Source organism: Pleurodeles waltl, chromosome 6, assembly GCF_031143425.1.
Source record: "Pleurodeles waltl isolate 20211129_DDA chromosome 6, aPleWal1.hap1.20221129, whole genome shotgun sequence".
NCBI classification, from domain to species: Eukaryota; Metazoa; Chordata; class Amphibia; order Caudata; family Salamandridae; genus Pleurodeles; species Pleurodeles waltl.
Genome location: NC_090445.1, coordinates 830,935,164 through 830,949,374, shown reverse-complemented (window position 1 = coordinate 830,949,374; position 14,211 = coordinate 830,935,164). Strand labels below are relative to the sequence as shown.

The 14,211-nt window shown below is 42.1% G+C and overlaps 1 protein-coding gene across 1 annotated transcript in view; it reads left to right on the top strand.

The window, feature by feature from the left end:
• Window positions 1–14,211, top strand: part of MFSD13A (major facilitator superfamily domain containing 13A) — a 168,336-nt gene that overhangs the window by 92,661 nt on the left and 61,464 nt on the right. Inside the window, exon 5 of the mRNA XM_069239515.1 lies at window positions 6,525–6,642. Within this exon, the coding sequence (XP_069095616.1) occupies window positions 6,525–6,642 (118 nt within the window). The remainder of the gene's footprint in view (window positions 1–6,524; window positions 6,643–14,211) is intronic.

Below are 14,211 nucleotides of genomic sequence, written 5' to 3'. Positions count from 1 at the left end.
TTGCAGTGCTTTGAAGGCCGAAGACTTGTGAGGTCTATTTAATGCAAGCTTAGCTGATTCTACTTGAAATCTGCACAATTTACTGATCAGCGAATCTGGGGCGCCAAGCAGGAGGGCATTACAATAATCTAGCCAGCTCAATATAATGCTTTGCATAATAGTAGAGATAGTTGAGTACTATGTCATATCTTGTTGAAACACCAATCCTATTCATTGAAGAGATTAGCTCTTTACTTTTGCACTTGACATAGGTTGCGTGGGAAGTCATCACATGTAACAGAGTTTTCTTTTTTCCGTGCTGTAATTCATAAAACATAATTTGAAAAAGGCAGTACATTTGCACAGTATAAGCCTGTCGGTTCATGGGATTGTCTTCCACTTCTTCGCTTATATCTTCAAAGCCATCATCAAAGTTGTCGGCATGTGTTCCTAACTCATGAACTTTAGTTTGTAACAGTTTTGCCTAAACAATGATGTAAAATATGTTAAGACAACATCAGGCATTCTTGTTGCCTCCCATAATTTTGTCATTAAGTCCAAAATCGAAATCTTTCAGGACGTTTCTTAAAATTGTTCCTGCTGATTTTACTGCTTCCTGTGATCTTATTTTGGCAGCAAAAACTTCAGGAGTCAAATCAACTGAGAACACCATAAGTGGCTTTGTTTTAAACTGACAAATTCTGTCATTGTATATTCTAACCAGAAAAATCTTCATTTCATTATTATGGATCAATACAGTTTCGGCATTGTTGACCATTATTTCTCTGATCTCTTTGAGCGTGAATGCGTAGCCAGCATTCGAGTGGCTTTAAAACTTAATTTGCCTTTTCAAAGAGTGCAAACGTAGCTGAAGGCTGGCAGTTACGTTGCTGCTGGGAGCTCATTGTACAGTCATATTCTCGAATGTATGAACACATACAGTTTAGTTGGGCATACAAATCCGCTGCAAATACAATCATCTCGCTGTTTAGATCAGCTTCTCAGCTGAACACTTCATCTTGGAAAAAAGTATGCAGATAAAAACATATTTGACCTTTGAGACTCACATACTCTACTGTTCTTTTGTCAGTCCCTTTGGCCCTTGTTCTGACTAAACCACAGATAACACATTGAAGATCCTCTGCTTTTTGATCAGTTGTTGGAGGTGGATGAGGGGTAGCCATCATTCTTTTAAGTGGACGGGCATTGTGTTTGGTTGTCGTCCTTTCTCAGAAGACTCTGATTCTTGAAGTGATTCATTGGTTTCTGCTATTGTTTGACAACATTTTTCAGGCTTTTATTCCATTGTATACGATTTGTAGCACTTATTGTTGCAATGATTACATATTTGATCCTCTTCACTTATCAGTTTCATGCCTTGCCGTATTTCTGCAGCATCTCAAACTCTCTTCTGTCCAGCTGCAGTTGAAGTTAGCTTTTCTTTCAAATTCGTGGCATACAACATTTTCCTTTGTTGAAGGAGTCCTCAGATTCTGCTACCACCTGCTTCGCTCATGTTTACGTATTTTAATCAACGGAAAATCTGAAACAAAAACAATATTAAAATAAATGACCAATATGATGGCTAAAATACATCATTATAGTTAGTCTGATGAGTTATTGTCTGTCTTTGTAAGACTACTTGACCACCAAAACCTATGTTTTGACACCAGAATGAAGTATATAGGTCTCATGGTTTCTGAAATATTACATCATCACTGCAGCACATCCGCCATTTTTAAAAATGTCATCCAGAAAAAATCCTCATGGATTAGCAATGTCTACCCAAGCTAAATTACTTCTCTAATGATACAAAAACGCAATTTAAAAATGAAAATCTCAGGGCAACAATTTTTTAATGGAGGTATATCAAGGGGCCAGAGCTACTAAGTAAAGGTCTTTTAATCATAACTTTTTATGCATAACCTGTGTTTCTGGTGGGAAAGTTCTGCAGGATTAGGGGTCTTGTCCGCCTTCTAGCAATGATAAAATGCAGTCTCTGATCTGGGATATAAAGACTGATAAGCAGTCTCCCTATTGAATGACTAGAAGAATATCGACACATGTTGCACTGTGCCATAGAGCAGAAGTGCCTCATGAACAAGGAAATCCTTTATGCCTGAAATAGTTTTGTCTCTTGGTATCTAAATGTGACACAAGATGTAGTTTAGTTGTCAGATATTCCTTCCTCATCTTTCTGTTGAAACAGCTCCTCGTATTCAAGGATAAGCCAAGCCGGTCTCATCTAGCAAGAGTTGCAAGGTACATTTTTAGAACAAACTGCCAACTTCTAAAACCTTTCAAGAGGTTGCTTCACTTACTCTGCACCATCTCTGTATTTTGTTCATGTGAACCTTCAAACAAATGGCTGTGATTCCCAGACAGTATGACTATTTCTCTTAAGTAATGGCACTTATTTGCCATACTAATAGATAACATGTATCTTCTTCTATAAAATCATTATGAGATTTTAATGGCCGCCTTTATATATGTGCCAGGTTAGTTCAATATTATTGTTTCATGCAAAAACTCTTCGGTTTTTGGCTTCTTGTAAAACAATTGCATGTTTGGAAACTAGTGCCTTTTCTGGTAGCAATTACTTTATCCAGTCATTTTAACCATCTTCAGACTTGTTCTTCTGGCCCCTTAATGCACTAGGTTGTCCTTATTTATTACAATACTCCTTTCAGACTTCTGTATACATGTGAAAATGAACAGATTGGCTTTTTATTAGACCTCTTCATCGTTTGAGGACATTGGTAACAACTTATATTCCAAAGTGGCTTATTACTCGCCTCTTAATCACATTGTGGGCCAAATGGAGGTAAATATGTAAAATATTCCTATTCATTCTCTTTTTTTGAGTTGTTTAGGAAACAAACATTTCTCAAAGTGCTGCTGATAAGCAGACTGAGGGGGTCATTATGACTTCGGCAGAGGGAAATGCCTGTCCGCCAATGTTCCAAGGTTGCTGCCAATGTGGCCGCGTCCCCGCCGGCCCCATTACATTACAAGTTTCCCTCTGGTTCAGACGGACGGAAACTGAGTTCTCACTCACTGGCCCAGCAGGAAACGGCCTACAGCATTTTCACCAGGCTTGTAATAGAGCTGGCAGCAATGCTGTAGTGCGTAGGGTGCACCAGCGAGTCCTCTAGACAGTGCTGCTGCTGCTTCTCTGGTCCCAGTGGTAATTCCTCCTTCTTAGTCCTTTAGGAAGTGCTGCTAGTTGCTTCTCTGGTGCTGTCTGTAATTCCTCATTCTAAGTCCTCTAGGCAGTGCTGCTAGCTGCTTCTCTGGTCCCAGTGGTAATTTCTTATTCTTAGTCCCCTAGACAGTGCTGCAGCTGCTTCTCTGTTTCCATTGGCAACTCTTCCATTCTAAGTCCTCTAGGCAGAGCTGCAGCTGGCTCTCTGTTCCCAGTGGTAATTCCCCATTCTTAGTCCTCTAGACCGTGCTGCAGGTACGTCTCTGTTCATATATCCACCACTGTTGCACCTGGCCCTTTTTGCAGGGTCATCGCTAATCTTTTTGCCTCCTTCCTCCTAATTTGTCTGACCAATTTTTGTTGGCTTTAGGACTATGGGCACTTTACCACTGCTAAATAGTGCTAAAGTGCATATGGTCTCTGTGTAAATTGGACTGTTGATCGGTTTATCCATAATTGGCATATTTGATCTACTGGTGAGTCCCTGGTAAAGTGCGCCAGAGGTGCCAAGTGCCTGTAAATCAAATGCTACTAGTGGGCCTGCATCACTGGTTGTGTCACCCACATTAGTAGCCTGTAAACATGGCTCAGACCTGCCACTGCAGTGTCTGTGTGTGCAGTTTTAAACTGCCACTTCGACTTGGCAAGTGTACCCTCTTGCAAGGCCTAAATCTTCTCTTTTACTACATGTCAGGCACCCCTATGGTAGGCCCTAGGTAGTCCCAGGGGCAGGGTACAGTGTATGTTTAAGGTAGGACATAGACTAGTGTGGTTTATATGGCCTCGCAGTGAAATACTGCCAAATTCGTTTTCCACTGTTGCAAGGCCTATCCCTCTCATAGGTTAACACGAGGGCTGCCTTTAAATGTCCTCAAAGCGCAGATTCCCCTTGAGAGCAGAACAAACATGGAGTTTAGGGTCTCTGAACTCACAATTTAAAAATACATATTTTATTGAAGTTGGTTTTTAAATTGCCTGTTTGAAAATGCCACTTTTAGAAAGTAGGCATTTTCTTGCTTAAACCATTCTGTGACTGCCTGTTTGTGGATTGACTGTCTGGGTCAGTTTGACAGTTGGGCTGTTTTGCACCTCTATAGACAGTGACACAAAGGGGGCGGGGTGTAGCCTGCATATCCCAAGGAGCCATCTGAGCTAGAGGGAAGGGAGGAGTTGTCATTCACACCTGCAAGGACTGTGCTTGCCCTCACACAATGTAGTCTCCGACCCCCTGGTGTGTGTCTGGGGCCTGGCCTGGACAAGGAAGGATCTGTCAAACACTTCACTATGCTTTGAAGTTTGCCAACTTCAAAGTCAGAAAGGGGTATAAGAGAGAGACCCAATACCCGAGACTTTTAGAATCTTTCTGGTATCAAGAGGAACCTCTGCCCAGGAGTAGAGCTGAAGAAGGAGTACTGTCCTTGCAAATGCTTGTTTTTATTGAAGTGGTCTGGAGCCTCCTCAGGTGCACACTTTGATTCAAGATCCGAACAGAAGTGGCAAGCTCAGTCTACTGTCCTCGTTTGAGCATGCCATTGCAGCTTCATGTATAGAAGCTGAGGGGCCTGAATTATTCTAACAACATTCTGGTTTTTGAAAGGTGTCACATGCGGTGAAAACATACCATTTGTGCTTCATTCGAGACCATTGGTTAATAGCAAGACATACCTCAGCATTGTTTGGGATTGAAAACTAGAGAAAGACAAGAGGAAGTTTGAAAGAACGGAGATCAGGTGGTAAAATACCCTCAAACATGCGCAGAAGGTTGGCGAGGCAAGCATCACAACCAAGCTATTGAACTTAATACTGTTCCACTTGTAATCGTTTAACCTCAGCTTCACACTCACGTCACAACTATGTCACCATAGAAGGGGATGAAAGGTAGAATAGGCGGTGGCGATATGTCAACCTCTACCCTATAGCTTGTACTATTTCTATACTATGTGCATGAACATGCTGAGCTGCCTTCACCTCCTGCAGCCAGTCTGCCTCTCGGGCAGCTGTTAAGAACTGTTATTGCAACTTATCGAAATGAGTATGGCCAAGATGTTAAAAATTAAGAGGTCAGGGATCAGTGTCTCGTTTTCCTCACCTCTTATCTAGACAGCTGAAAGGCTCCTTTGGGCAAACAGCAGCCCCATGTTGCCCGTTGATCTCGAAAGCATTTAATCGTAATTGTATAGAAAGTCAAATATTTTTGGAAAGATTTCGAATTTTTTAATCTATCCATTAATTACAACTTACAGCATGAAGTGGGACTTGTGAAAGGAACGAAAATGACTTTAAAAGTGCCAAAAGGTTTCATTGGCAGTTTATTTGGGCTGACGTTTCAGTGTCTGCGGTTACCCATTACACTATTGAAAAATGTAAGTGTGCACTGTCGAGGGAATATGAAACTTATCGGAACATGTGCTACTCAGAGTTAAGCTCTTCAACGCCTCGTCGGGCGTAGTAAGCACTATATGAATACAGTTGCAATCTCAATCTCTGTACAAACAAGCATTGGCAAAGCAAATATGTTGTACATAGAGTGGAATGATGTAGGGGGCATATTGTGGAGGAGCATACAGTTGGAGTAGAGATGCATAGATTGAAGTAGTGTGTCATAGAGTGTAGAGTAGTGTGGCATGGAGAAGAGTTTTGTAGAGTGGACTGTCGGGGTGCATAGAGTGAAGCAGTGTGTCATAGAGTGTAGTGTTGTGGAGTAGAGTGGAGTGATATAGAGTAGTATAGTGTGGGGTAAACTGATCAGGATCCACAAGTACCTTAGTCTGTGAACTGTTGGCTCCAACCAACTTTTAAGTATTGTGCATACATTTTGTTATGTTTCACCTAAAATCTCTATAAGACGTTAGTTTGTTTAAAGAAGAAAAAGACAGACATTGGAATAAATGGTGGAGCAGAAGGCTCATCCAGCCATTAAAAACCTGAGCCACTCTATTTTCTTCTATGGAGCTCTGAACATTCCAGTACTCTAAATAATATTTGCAGGACTCAACTATTAATCTCCTCCATTTGAATATCATTTTAGAAGCTATTTCTAATCGAATAAAAGTGACCGCAGTGAACCAAAGAAAATATGCCCTGTCAGAACACTTATTAATCAATGTAATTTTCATTTTGCCTCATCTCTTCTGAAAAAAAAGACATGATCTTTGGTTGAAAGAAATGTGATACAATATAAAGAACAGGTGACAGAAGAGTAAGAGTCTGCTGGAGGTATAGAAAAGAAATGTGCATTGTGGGTCATTCTAAACACAATTCATATAGAATATACTACCTCACCTGTGTACGCCACTAAGTTTAAAGAAAAATAATAATATTTTTTAAACTCTATTTCCAGCTTATATATTGACCAAACATCAATTCTTCAGGAGGAAAGAATAACACTAGCAGAGTACCTCAAACAATTATCCCGACAGCGCAACTTCCTCTGGTTTGTCTGTATGAACCTACTTCAGGTATGCTAAAGGCTCTGTAAAACTGACTGTTTGAAATGTCATGTGCAAATTGGTCATAGGCCTTCGTAAGAAAGAGACGTTTTCAAAATGTGGATTTGTACAACTAACCGATGTAACAATACAGGTATTGCATTTGTTTGTTAGTAATAAAAATGTGTTCAGCCATTGTGAGATCTTTCAAGTGTTGATGCATAATTTCTCAGTTTTTCCCCTCTTCCCAGTTAGTTGGGAACTACTTGCACTGTAGCAAACCTAGAAAAACAGCTTCTAAAATACTGAGAATTTAAAGTTTTTGTGTGGCAACTCAGTGTCTGCTTCCTTTTGAAGGGCAGATCTAGGGGGTCATTACGACCTCGGCGGTCTTTTCAAAAGACCGCCGAGGCCACGGGAGACAGAATACCGCCATTGCCGGCGGTATTCATGTCTCCCTATTATGACATTTCCACTGGGCCAGCGGACGGTAACAGTGTTACCGTCCGCTGGCCCAGTGGAAATGTCACATCAACATTGCAGCCGGCTCGTAATAGAGCCGGCGGCAATGCTGATGTACAGCGGGTGCAGTAGCACCCGTCGCGCATTTCACTGCCCGAAATTCAGGCAGTGAAATGCGCGACGGGGCTATGCCTGGAGGCCCCTGCACTGCCCATGCCAAGTGCATGGGCAGTGCAGGGGCCCCCAGGGGCACCCCAAGTCCCCTCACTGCCAGCCTTTCAATGGCGGTGTGTACCGCAACGGACAGGCCGGCGGTCAGGGACTCATAATCCCCAGGGCAGCGGTGCTTGCACTGCTGCCTTGGGGATTATGACCACCAGGCGGAATCCTGGCGGTATAATGGAGGGGCTGGCGGTATGGCCGTGGCAATTCCGCCACGGTCATAATTGCTGGCGGAACACCGCCAGCCTGTTGGCGGTGTTACCGCCAACATACCGCTGGCCGCCAGGGTCGTAATGACCACCCCCTAGTATTCTAGGCCTGCATCGTATTTGTTCAACCCTTGTTAATCTTATTTCCATTTACTGTCAGGGCACAGGAAAGAGTTTTCCCTGACACTGCATTTTCAGTCATTACCTTTGTTTTTGCTGTTTTCTGTTTCGGCAAATTAAATATTTTGTTACCACTTCAATGTATTTGTCTGAAGATCAGCTTCCTGTAGTGCATACTATGTGGTGGTTTCTTGTTGGCGGCTCACCATCACAAGCTTGAGTATCCTGCTAGATAATTTTAATTAGACATATTTTTCACCATACTGTGCTGGAATCAGCTCGGCTTGAGAGTTCTACCCTTATTGAAGGTAAAGAGCAGTACAGCAAAATATTTTGTTTTCTACCCACTACATCTGGCTAAGGAGGACTCTGGAATGGGAATGGTACCCAGTTAATTTCTTGGTCTGTTCCGTGTCCCTCAGATACTCCTTCAGAGGTGAACTCTCAGAGTATTTGCAAGTTTCTATTCCCAGTCTCAGAAGTTGTGGACCTGCAATATCGGATGTTCAAATTCATGCTCTTGCCTCTAAACAGTAACAAAGAAGCCCGGAGTACTCTGGGGTTGATGAGGTTGCCTCTGCTAAACCCCTGTAGGAAAGTTGATTCTCCTCGTACTAGATCCCCTCAAGTCTGCACTTGAAATTAGCTTGAACTCTTGAGAAGCTTCTTTAGATGATGCCTTTACATTTATTTTTAATGAACTTAGAAACCCTTGAACACATCTGCCAATACTTCTGGCTGTCCTAATAGGTCAAAAGATATTTTGCCTCTAAATAAATTACAGTTAAAAACTGTTTTGAAATCCTTCTTGATTTGCTTCATGCCATAGTGTGGTCTTAATTTAGTCCTTGCACCATTCACCATTTGAACTTTCAGTATCTTTGACACTGACATCTTGATGTGAAAAACTGTTTTCTTAGTCATTATTAGCAAAAAATGATTCCATGACTTCAGTCTGTTTCTTCAAAAGATACAGAATTTATTTTACTTAAAGATTAAATGATGCTGAGAAAAGTCATTTCTTATATTTTATCAGAATTTCATCTGATCCATGAAATATTCTTCTGTACTCTATCAGAGATCAAATTGTTTCTTGGCTGAGGAAACTTTGCAGACCTATGTGCTTCCAAGCCTCATAAATTCTGCTTGGAAAGAACTTCTACTTTCAGAATATCATATCATCTTTTCATACATCACCTATTGTGATTTTACCCTAGTCAGCAGATACGCAAATGCTACTCAACAATTGCCAGGTGGATAGTCTAGGGAAAGGCTAGGATACCAGGGGTTTAGCCTTTTCCAAGTGTGCAAACTTTACTGACATGGGATTACTGTCCATGCTGTAGCTTGCTAATAGGAAGAAGTAGGATTGTTAGATCTGAACAGACCCTTTTCCTAATTAAGGAGCAGTTTGGTGCATACCGGCTGCACTTGTGTAAAGTTTGGCTTAGATGCGACACCCAGACCCTTTCACTGATATTGTTTGTATGTCAAGTGTGTGTGTGTGGAAAATATGTGGATAGTATCGGAAAACAGTGCTGTGGTAATAGGATGATTGCTGGAACCATTAGGACCCATTTTGGAGTTTCCCTGGTTTGACATGGGACAAGACGTAAGATGCAATACAGCTTCCATTGACAGTGGAAGTGTATTGCTTGCATAACTGGAGCTGAAAGGAGGACACCATTATACTGCAGTTAGGGGTAATGGGGACAGGCCTACCCTTAGAAATTCCATGAGGATTTTTTTTATCATGGAATTGCTGATTAGTCCTTCCAGAGTACTGCCATTTGATGAATGCTAGAGAGTAAAGGATGAGGCAGCAGTTCCTGATGAAGTTTATAGGCTGGGCCTGCTTTTTTGTCTTTATCTTGTTGCTACTGCAGGAAAATGGATGACAGTCAGGTTCAGAGTCTTCATACTGCATTGTGCTCATGTTTTGGGACACTACTGTTGGGAACCAGAATCAACATTGTCTACTGTGAAAGCCATCTGCTTGCACAGTGGGTGTGCCTTCACCATTGCTAGGAAATGACATTTGAAAGGGAATTTTCCACACTGGTTCCAGGGCTGTAGACATTGGATCGACAACACCTCTCTGGAAAGGTGAGAATCGCTCCATCCGACTTTGTTCTACTTCTTTTTGACCAAGGAAGGGAGTTCCTTGCAGAGTATTTGAAGAGCTGCAGTGATCCACAGCTGTTGTGTGCATGACAGCCAGTCTCCTAAAAATGAGACATGAGTGAAGTCTATGCAGCTTGCTTAAGAAGATGTTGGTGTGCCTAGCATATCATTGGTTTGCCTAACGCCTAGAAGTTGCAAAGAGGAAAGAAAAGTGCCAGAGGCGGGACTGTACTGGGAGAAATGCAAATTCATGTTCCCTGCATGTTAAGCACCCAGGTGAACCTGACTAATTCCAGGAGCATATTGCACTTTTCCGAGCTGTGAGTGGTGATTCGGCCTCCCTGGTAGTTCATGTGGAGAACTGCGCAGAGTAACTAGCAACTGTAGCAGTGTGCTACCCTGCATCTCTGCAGTGTCACTGGAGGAGCATTTGCTGCCTTGACAGGCTTTAATCCATAATTAAAGACGCCACTATAGTAGAGAGAACCTTCCTCATGGCACAAACCTGCAACTGCCATAGGCGAGCATCCATTAACCAGGACTTCGATACTGTTTATTCCCAATGGCCCACATGAGCAACAAGCTTGTTGCCTGTGATCCTATTCAGTGGACAAAGATGCTGATGATGCAACTGAGAAGAGCGTATCACCAGTCTCAGCCGAGCCACAACCCATTGAACAGGTGTTAGAGGTTGTATCTATAGATAACCATGCTGATAGAATAACAATTTCTAGTGTAAAATAGTTTCCTCAATATCTGAATGAGCTTAGCTATTGGTTGCCCAGCATGGTAGTTATTTTCACAGCCTGAGAGTGAGCTTGCACATGCACCTCTGTATTGCTTATGACTTTTTATGTCTTCTAAGAAACCATAGATATTGGGGGCAACGTGGGACCTGGGCTAAGCCACCATAGCAGGTGTAAAACTTGACAAGCTCATAGAGGGGATTATGGAGCCCTAGCTGAATCTACATTTATGTGTATAGTATCTCATTTTGCTATTATATTTCAGTATTTCTATTTTTATTAAGATAAGCACTGGGCTGAACAGTGAGTTATTATGTCTCTTATTTGACTGAGTTCTGAATCTGTGCTTCCCTGCTTCCCACTGTAACCCTGAGAGCTGAGTGATGAAAAGGTGTACTTGGCCCAGTTTGCAGCGCCATAAAGTGGTGGATCCAGGACACCAGTGGCAAACAACCCTAATCGCCCTGGTTGTGGCCCAGGAGCCCCTGCCTGCCCAGTGACCCCTAAGCCCGAATGGGGTCAGACAACCTGCATTACTTGATTAATTTACCTTTTCGCAAAGATGTAGCCTTTGGGCTAGAAGGTCTGTGTAACCTGTTTGGTTAGCGTGTGGTCTGGCAGATGCTTTCTCTGCCCACAGGATTTTGGGACTGTGCTTTCTGGAGAGCAGGACAAAAGTGCTACTGGTAATTTTACTTGCTTTGATAAAATGCCATACCCTCTTCAAGCCTATGCTGTACTCTAACCATACATGTCAAGAAAACCTGTGGGATTTTCGGTGCGAAGGTTGGTGAACCATGCCTTTGGTATGAGGGCCTATGCGCATGGTGGGCATGCTTGTGGAAACAGCATTTATAACACGGTCATTTCAACGTAATGCCTTTACCCAGCAGCAGCTCCTGTGTATGGGGGCAGAGCTACGCCCCCTTTGCTTTCATAGCTTCCTAGAATGAAAGCTTCACTAAACAGAAATAAAACGACGAGGTTACATTACTAGGCATTTTTGCAAGGCGTGCCCCTTTGTGAGAATGTGCCTGATTCAGCACTAGCAGGGCTTATCCACGCACAGCCCTGGTTTTTCCTCGCAGTGCTGTGACGTTGCTTTTATTTCTCCTCCTTCATCCAGAGTGCCCATTAAAAACAGCCTCTGGCGTTTAGCTTTCAAGCCCGGGCTCTACGAGTTTGCATGCCACTCACAGCAGTTACCCCACTCTTTCATAACTCATCACAGGGTGAGGTGGGGCCAGCAAGCTTCACTGACCAAACCCCACCCTGTGACGAGATGTGATGAGGTGAGATCATGAAGTTTCACAGTTCGCGCTTGATTTGGTGTATTTCTGAGTACACTCATGCTCAGCACAGCATGTCAGCATGTATGAGAATCCGAAATCCCATCCTGAGCAACTTACGAAAAAAAGAGGAGCGTTTCACTTGTGAAGCAGGAAAGGGCCTGGAACATTTGTCATACAGTATAAATGCAACTGGGAAAAACACTGTATTTGAGGTAAGAGATTTACAAACTTTCATTCTGGAGGTCTTAATTTAGTGAAGATCAGAAAGGGTTAAAACAGGATGTGTTTGTCTCTGTGACTACCACATGAAAAGCTGTAAAAAATTTAAATACGAACAAAGGTGTGGTGTAATGTGGTGTAACGTAACCTTTATGAGAAAGAGGAACAGATCAGCAGTTGCCTCAAAAAAACTGCATAAGTAAGTTTGGAGCAAGAAGTAAAAGTCTGTTTCTTCTCTCGTTTCTTTTTCTTTTCCTTTCTAACTGCTGTCTTCTCTGCAGTACTAATGGGGTCAGTGCAAAACTCTATACTGCCATAACTACATGTGGTTGTTTTATCTCCATTGCAGGTTATATGTGCTTATTGTTCTGGCAGTGGGCACCGAGATGTGATCTGCTGGGAGGAGAAAACAAGCACTAACAAGGCCACTTAGTGTAACCTTTTATTAGTGTAATTGCCCGTCACTCAATGAGTGGTTTGGTGTGTTTGTGTGAATGGACGAGACATTGAATATGGGGGGTTGACTGTGTGCATAGGTAAATGTGACGACTGTTTATATGAATTACGTGAATGCCAGTGGAAAGCTTGATGCAAATGGGTGAATGTGAGTAGGTAGGTGAATGATGCAAGGTGGGAAAAAGTGAAGTCATTGTTGAATGGAGTTGGTAGGGGAATGATGTTGAGTGAGTAACTGGGTGGATGACTGTGGGGAGGATAACCTAGGTAGACGAAAGCTTGTTAAAATACAATTAATTGACTGAAATGCAACCTGCTGCCTCCAATAACATATTTCAAACACTGAAAATACAACAGTGAGAGGGTAAGGCAATGTGAATTAGGTGAATGAGTGGGAGGGTAGCTAGATGACAATGTATGATTGGGTGTGTGAATGAGTATGAATGAGTGGGTGAACAGCAGAATGGGTGAGTATGTGGATGGGAGTATTTAGTTCTGTGGGGGAATGAGAGTGTATAGTTGGATGGATAAATGTGAGTTGATGAGAAATTGTGCTGAACATATGCAGGGAATACTGGTGAATGTTTGAAGGGAATCTGGTCAGTCAGAAACCTCTTGCCTCATAGCTGGGTTCCAAGGCTGATTGGACTAATGCATCCACTAAGCCTTCTGACAAGTCTGATGATCTGTATTTGACCCCATGATTTCAACTCCAGTGCTCCACTCAACCTTTCATCCTCTGAAGGTGGAAAAAAAGAACAATTGAGTTGTGTAAAAATGAACGTGTTCACCCTCTCTTCCCTGCCAGACGCTCCCTGAGAAAGTCAGGGATCAAGTTTCCTCAACTGCATGGTGTAATTCTGTGTATGTACCTCCGCCCCACTACTTTTTGGAACCACCAGCCGCCACTGCCTTTACCACACATTGCCTTAACAATGCAATCACTTACCACACATATATACCTTTAACACGCAGGCCTTTGCAACTCAAGTATATAAAGGGTCAGTGTGAATATGTTACATATATGTCCCCATTAACGGAAATAACGCAGCACTCTGTGAACTGTAGCAACTAAGCAGCCTTTAATCAGAATAAACAATCACAACAAAGCATTTCGACCATCTTGGTCTTTGACACGGTAGGTGAGTCACTTTCTTCTTGTATACTCTAACACCCAGCCTGTCCACAGTGAGGCAATCTGGGAGCTGTAGTCATTTTAAAATGTGATAATTTAAAAACATTCAAATCATGTTGCGTACCAAGTAACGGTTAATCCCAATTATATGGAATCCACCTAATAAATCTGAATATTTTTTCTCTGACATTTGTTTAGAGCCAGGTGGTCATATTTGTTCCAACCAAGCACCTAAATCGTAGTGCATATATAGTACATTACATAATGAGCCATTATAGTACTATTGGTATATAAACTGCCTAATTTTGCCAGTAAGGCCACAGTACGATCCTGATCACACAAGAAAAATCATTCATACACTAGATTTCATGGGTCGAGACTCCCAGTTCGTACTGCTGAGTACAGTGGTTAATTCAATCAAACATGAAATATTACTGAAATTAAGGTGTTGTATGTCTCAATTTACAATTCTAGTATCATCAGTAATCATAACTTCCGACCTTATCATTATGGACACAAATTATTACTGAATTACATAAAACAAGAACAAGCTAAGAAAGCACCATATCTTAAGTCATATTTGTTATCAATGTACAATAAGTTTTTTTTTCATT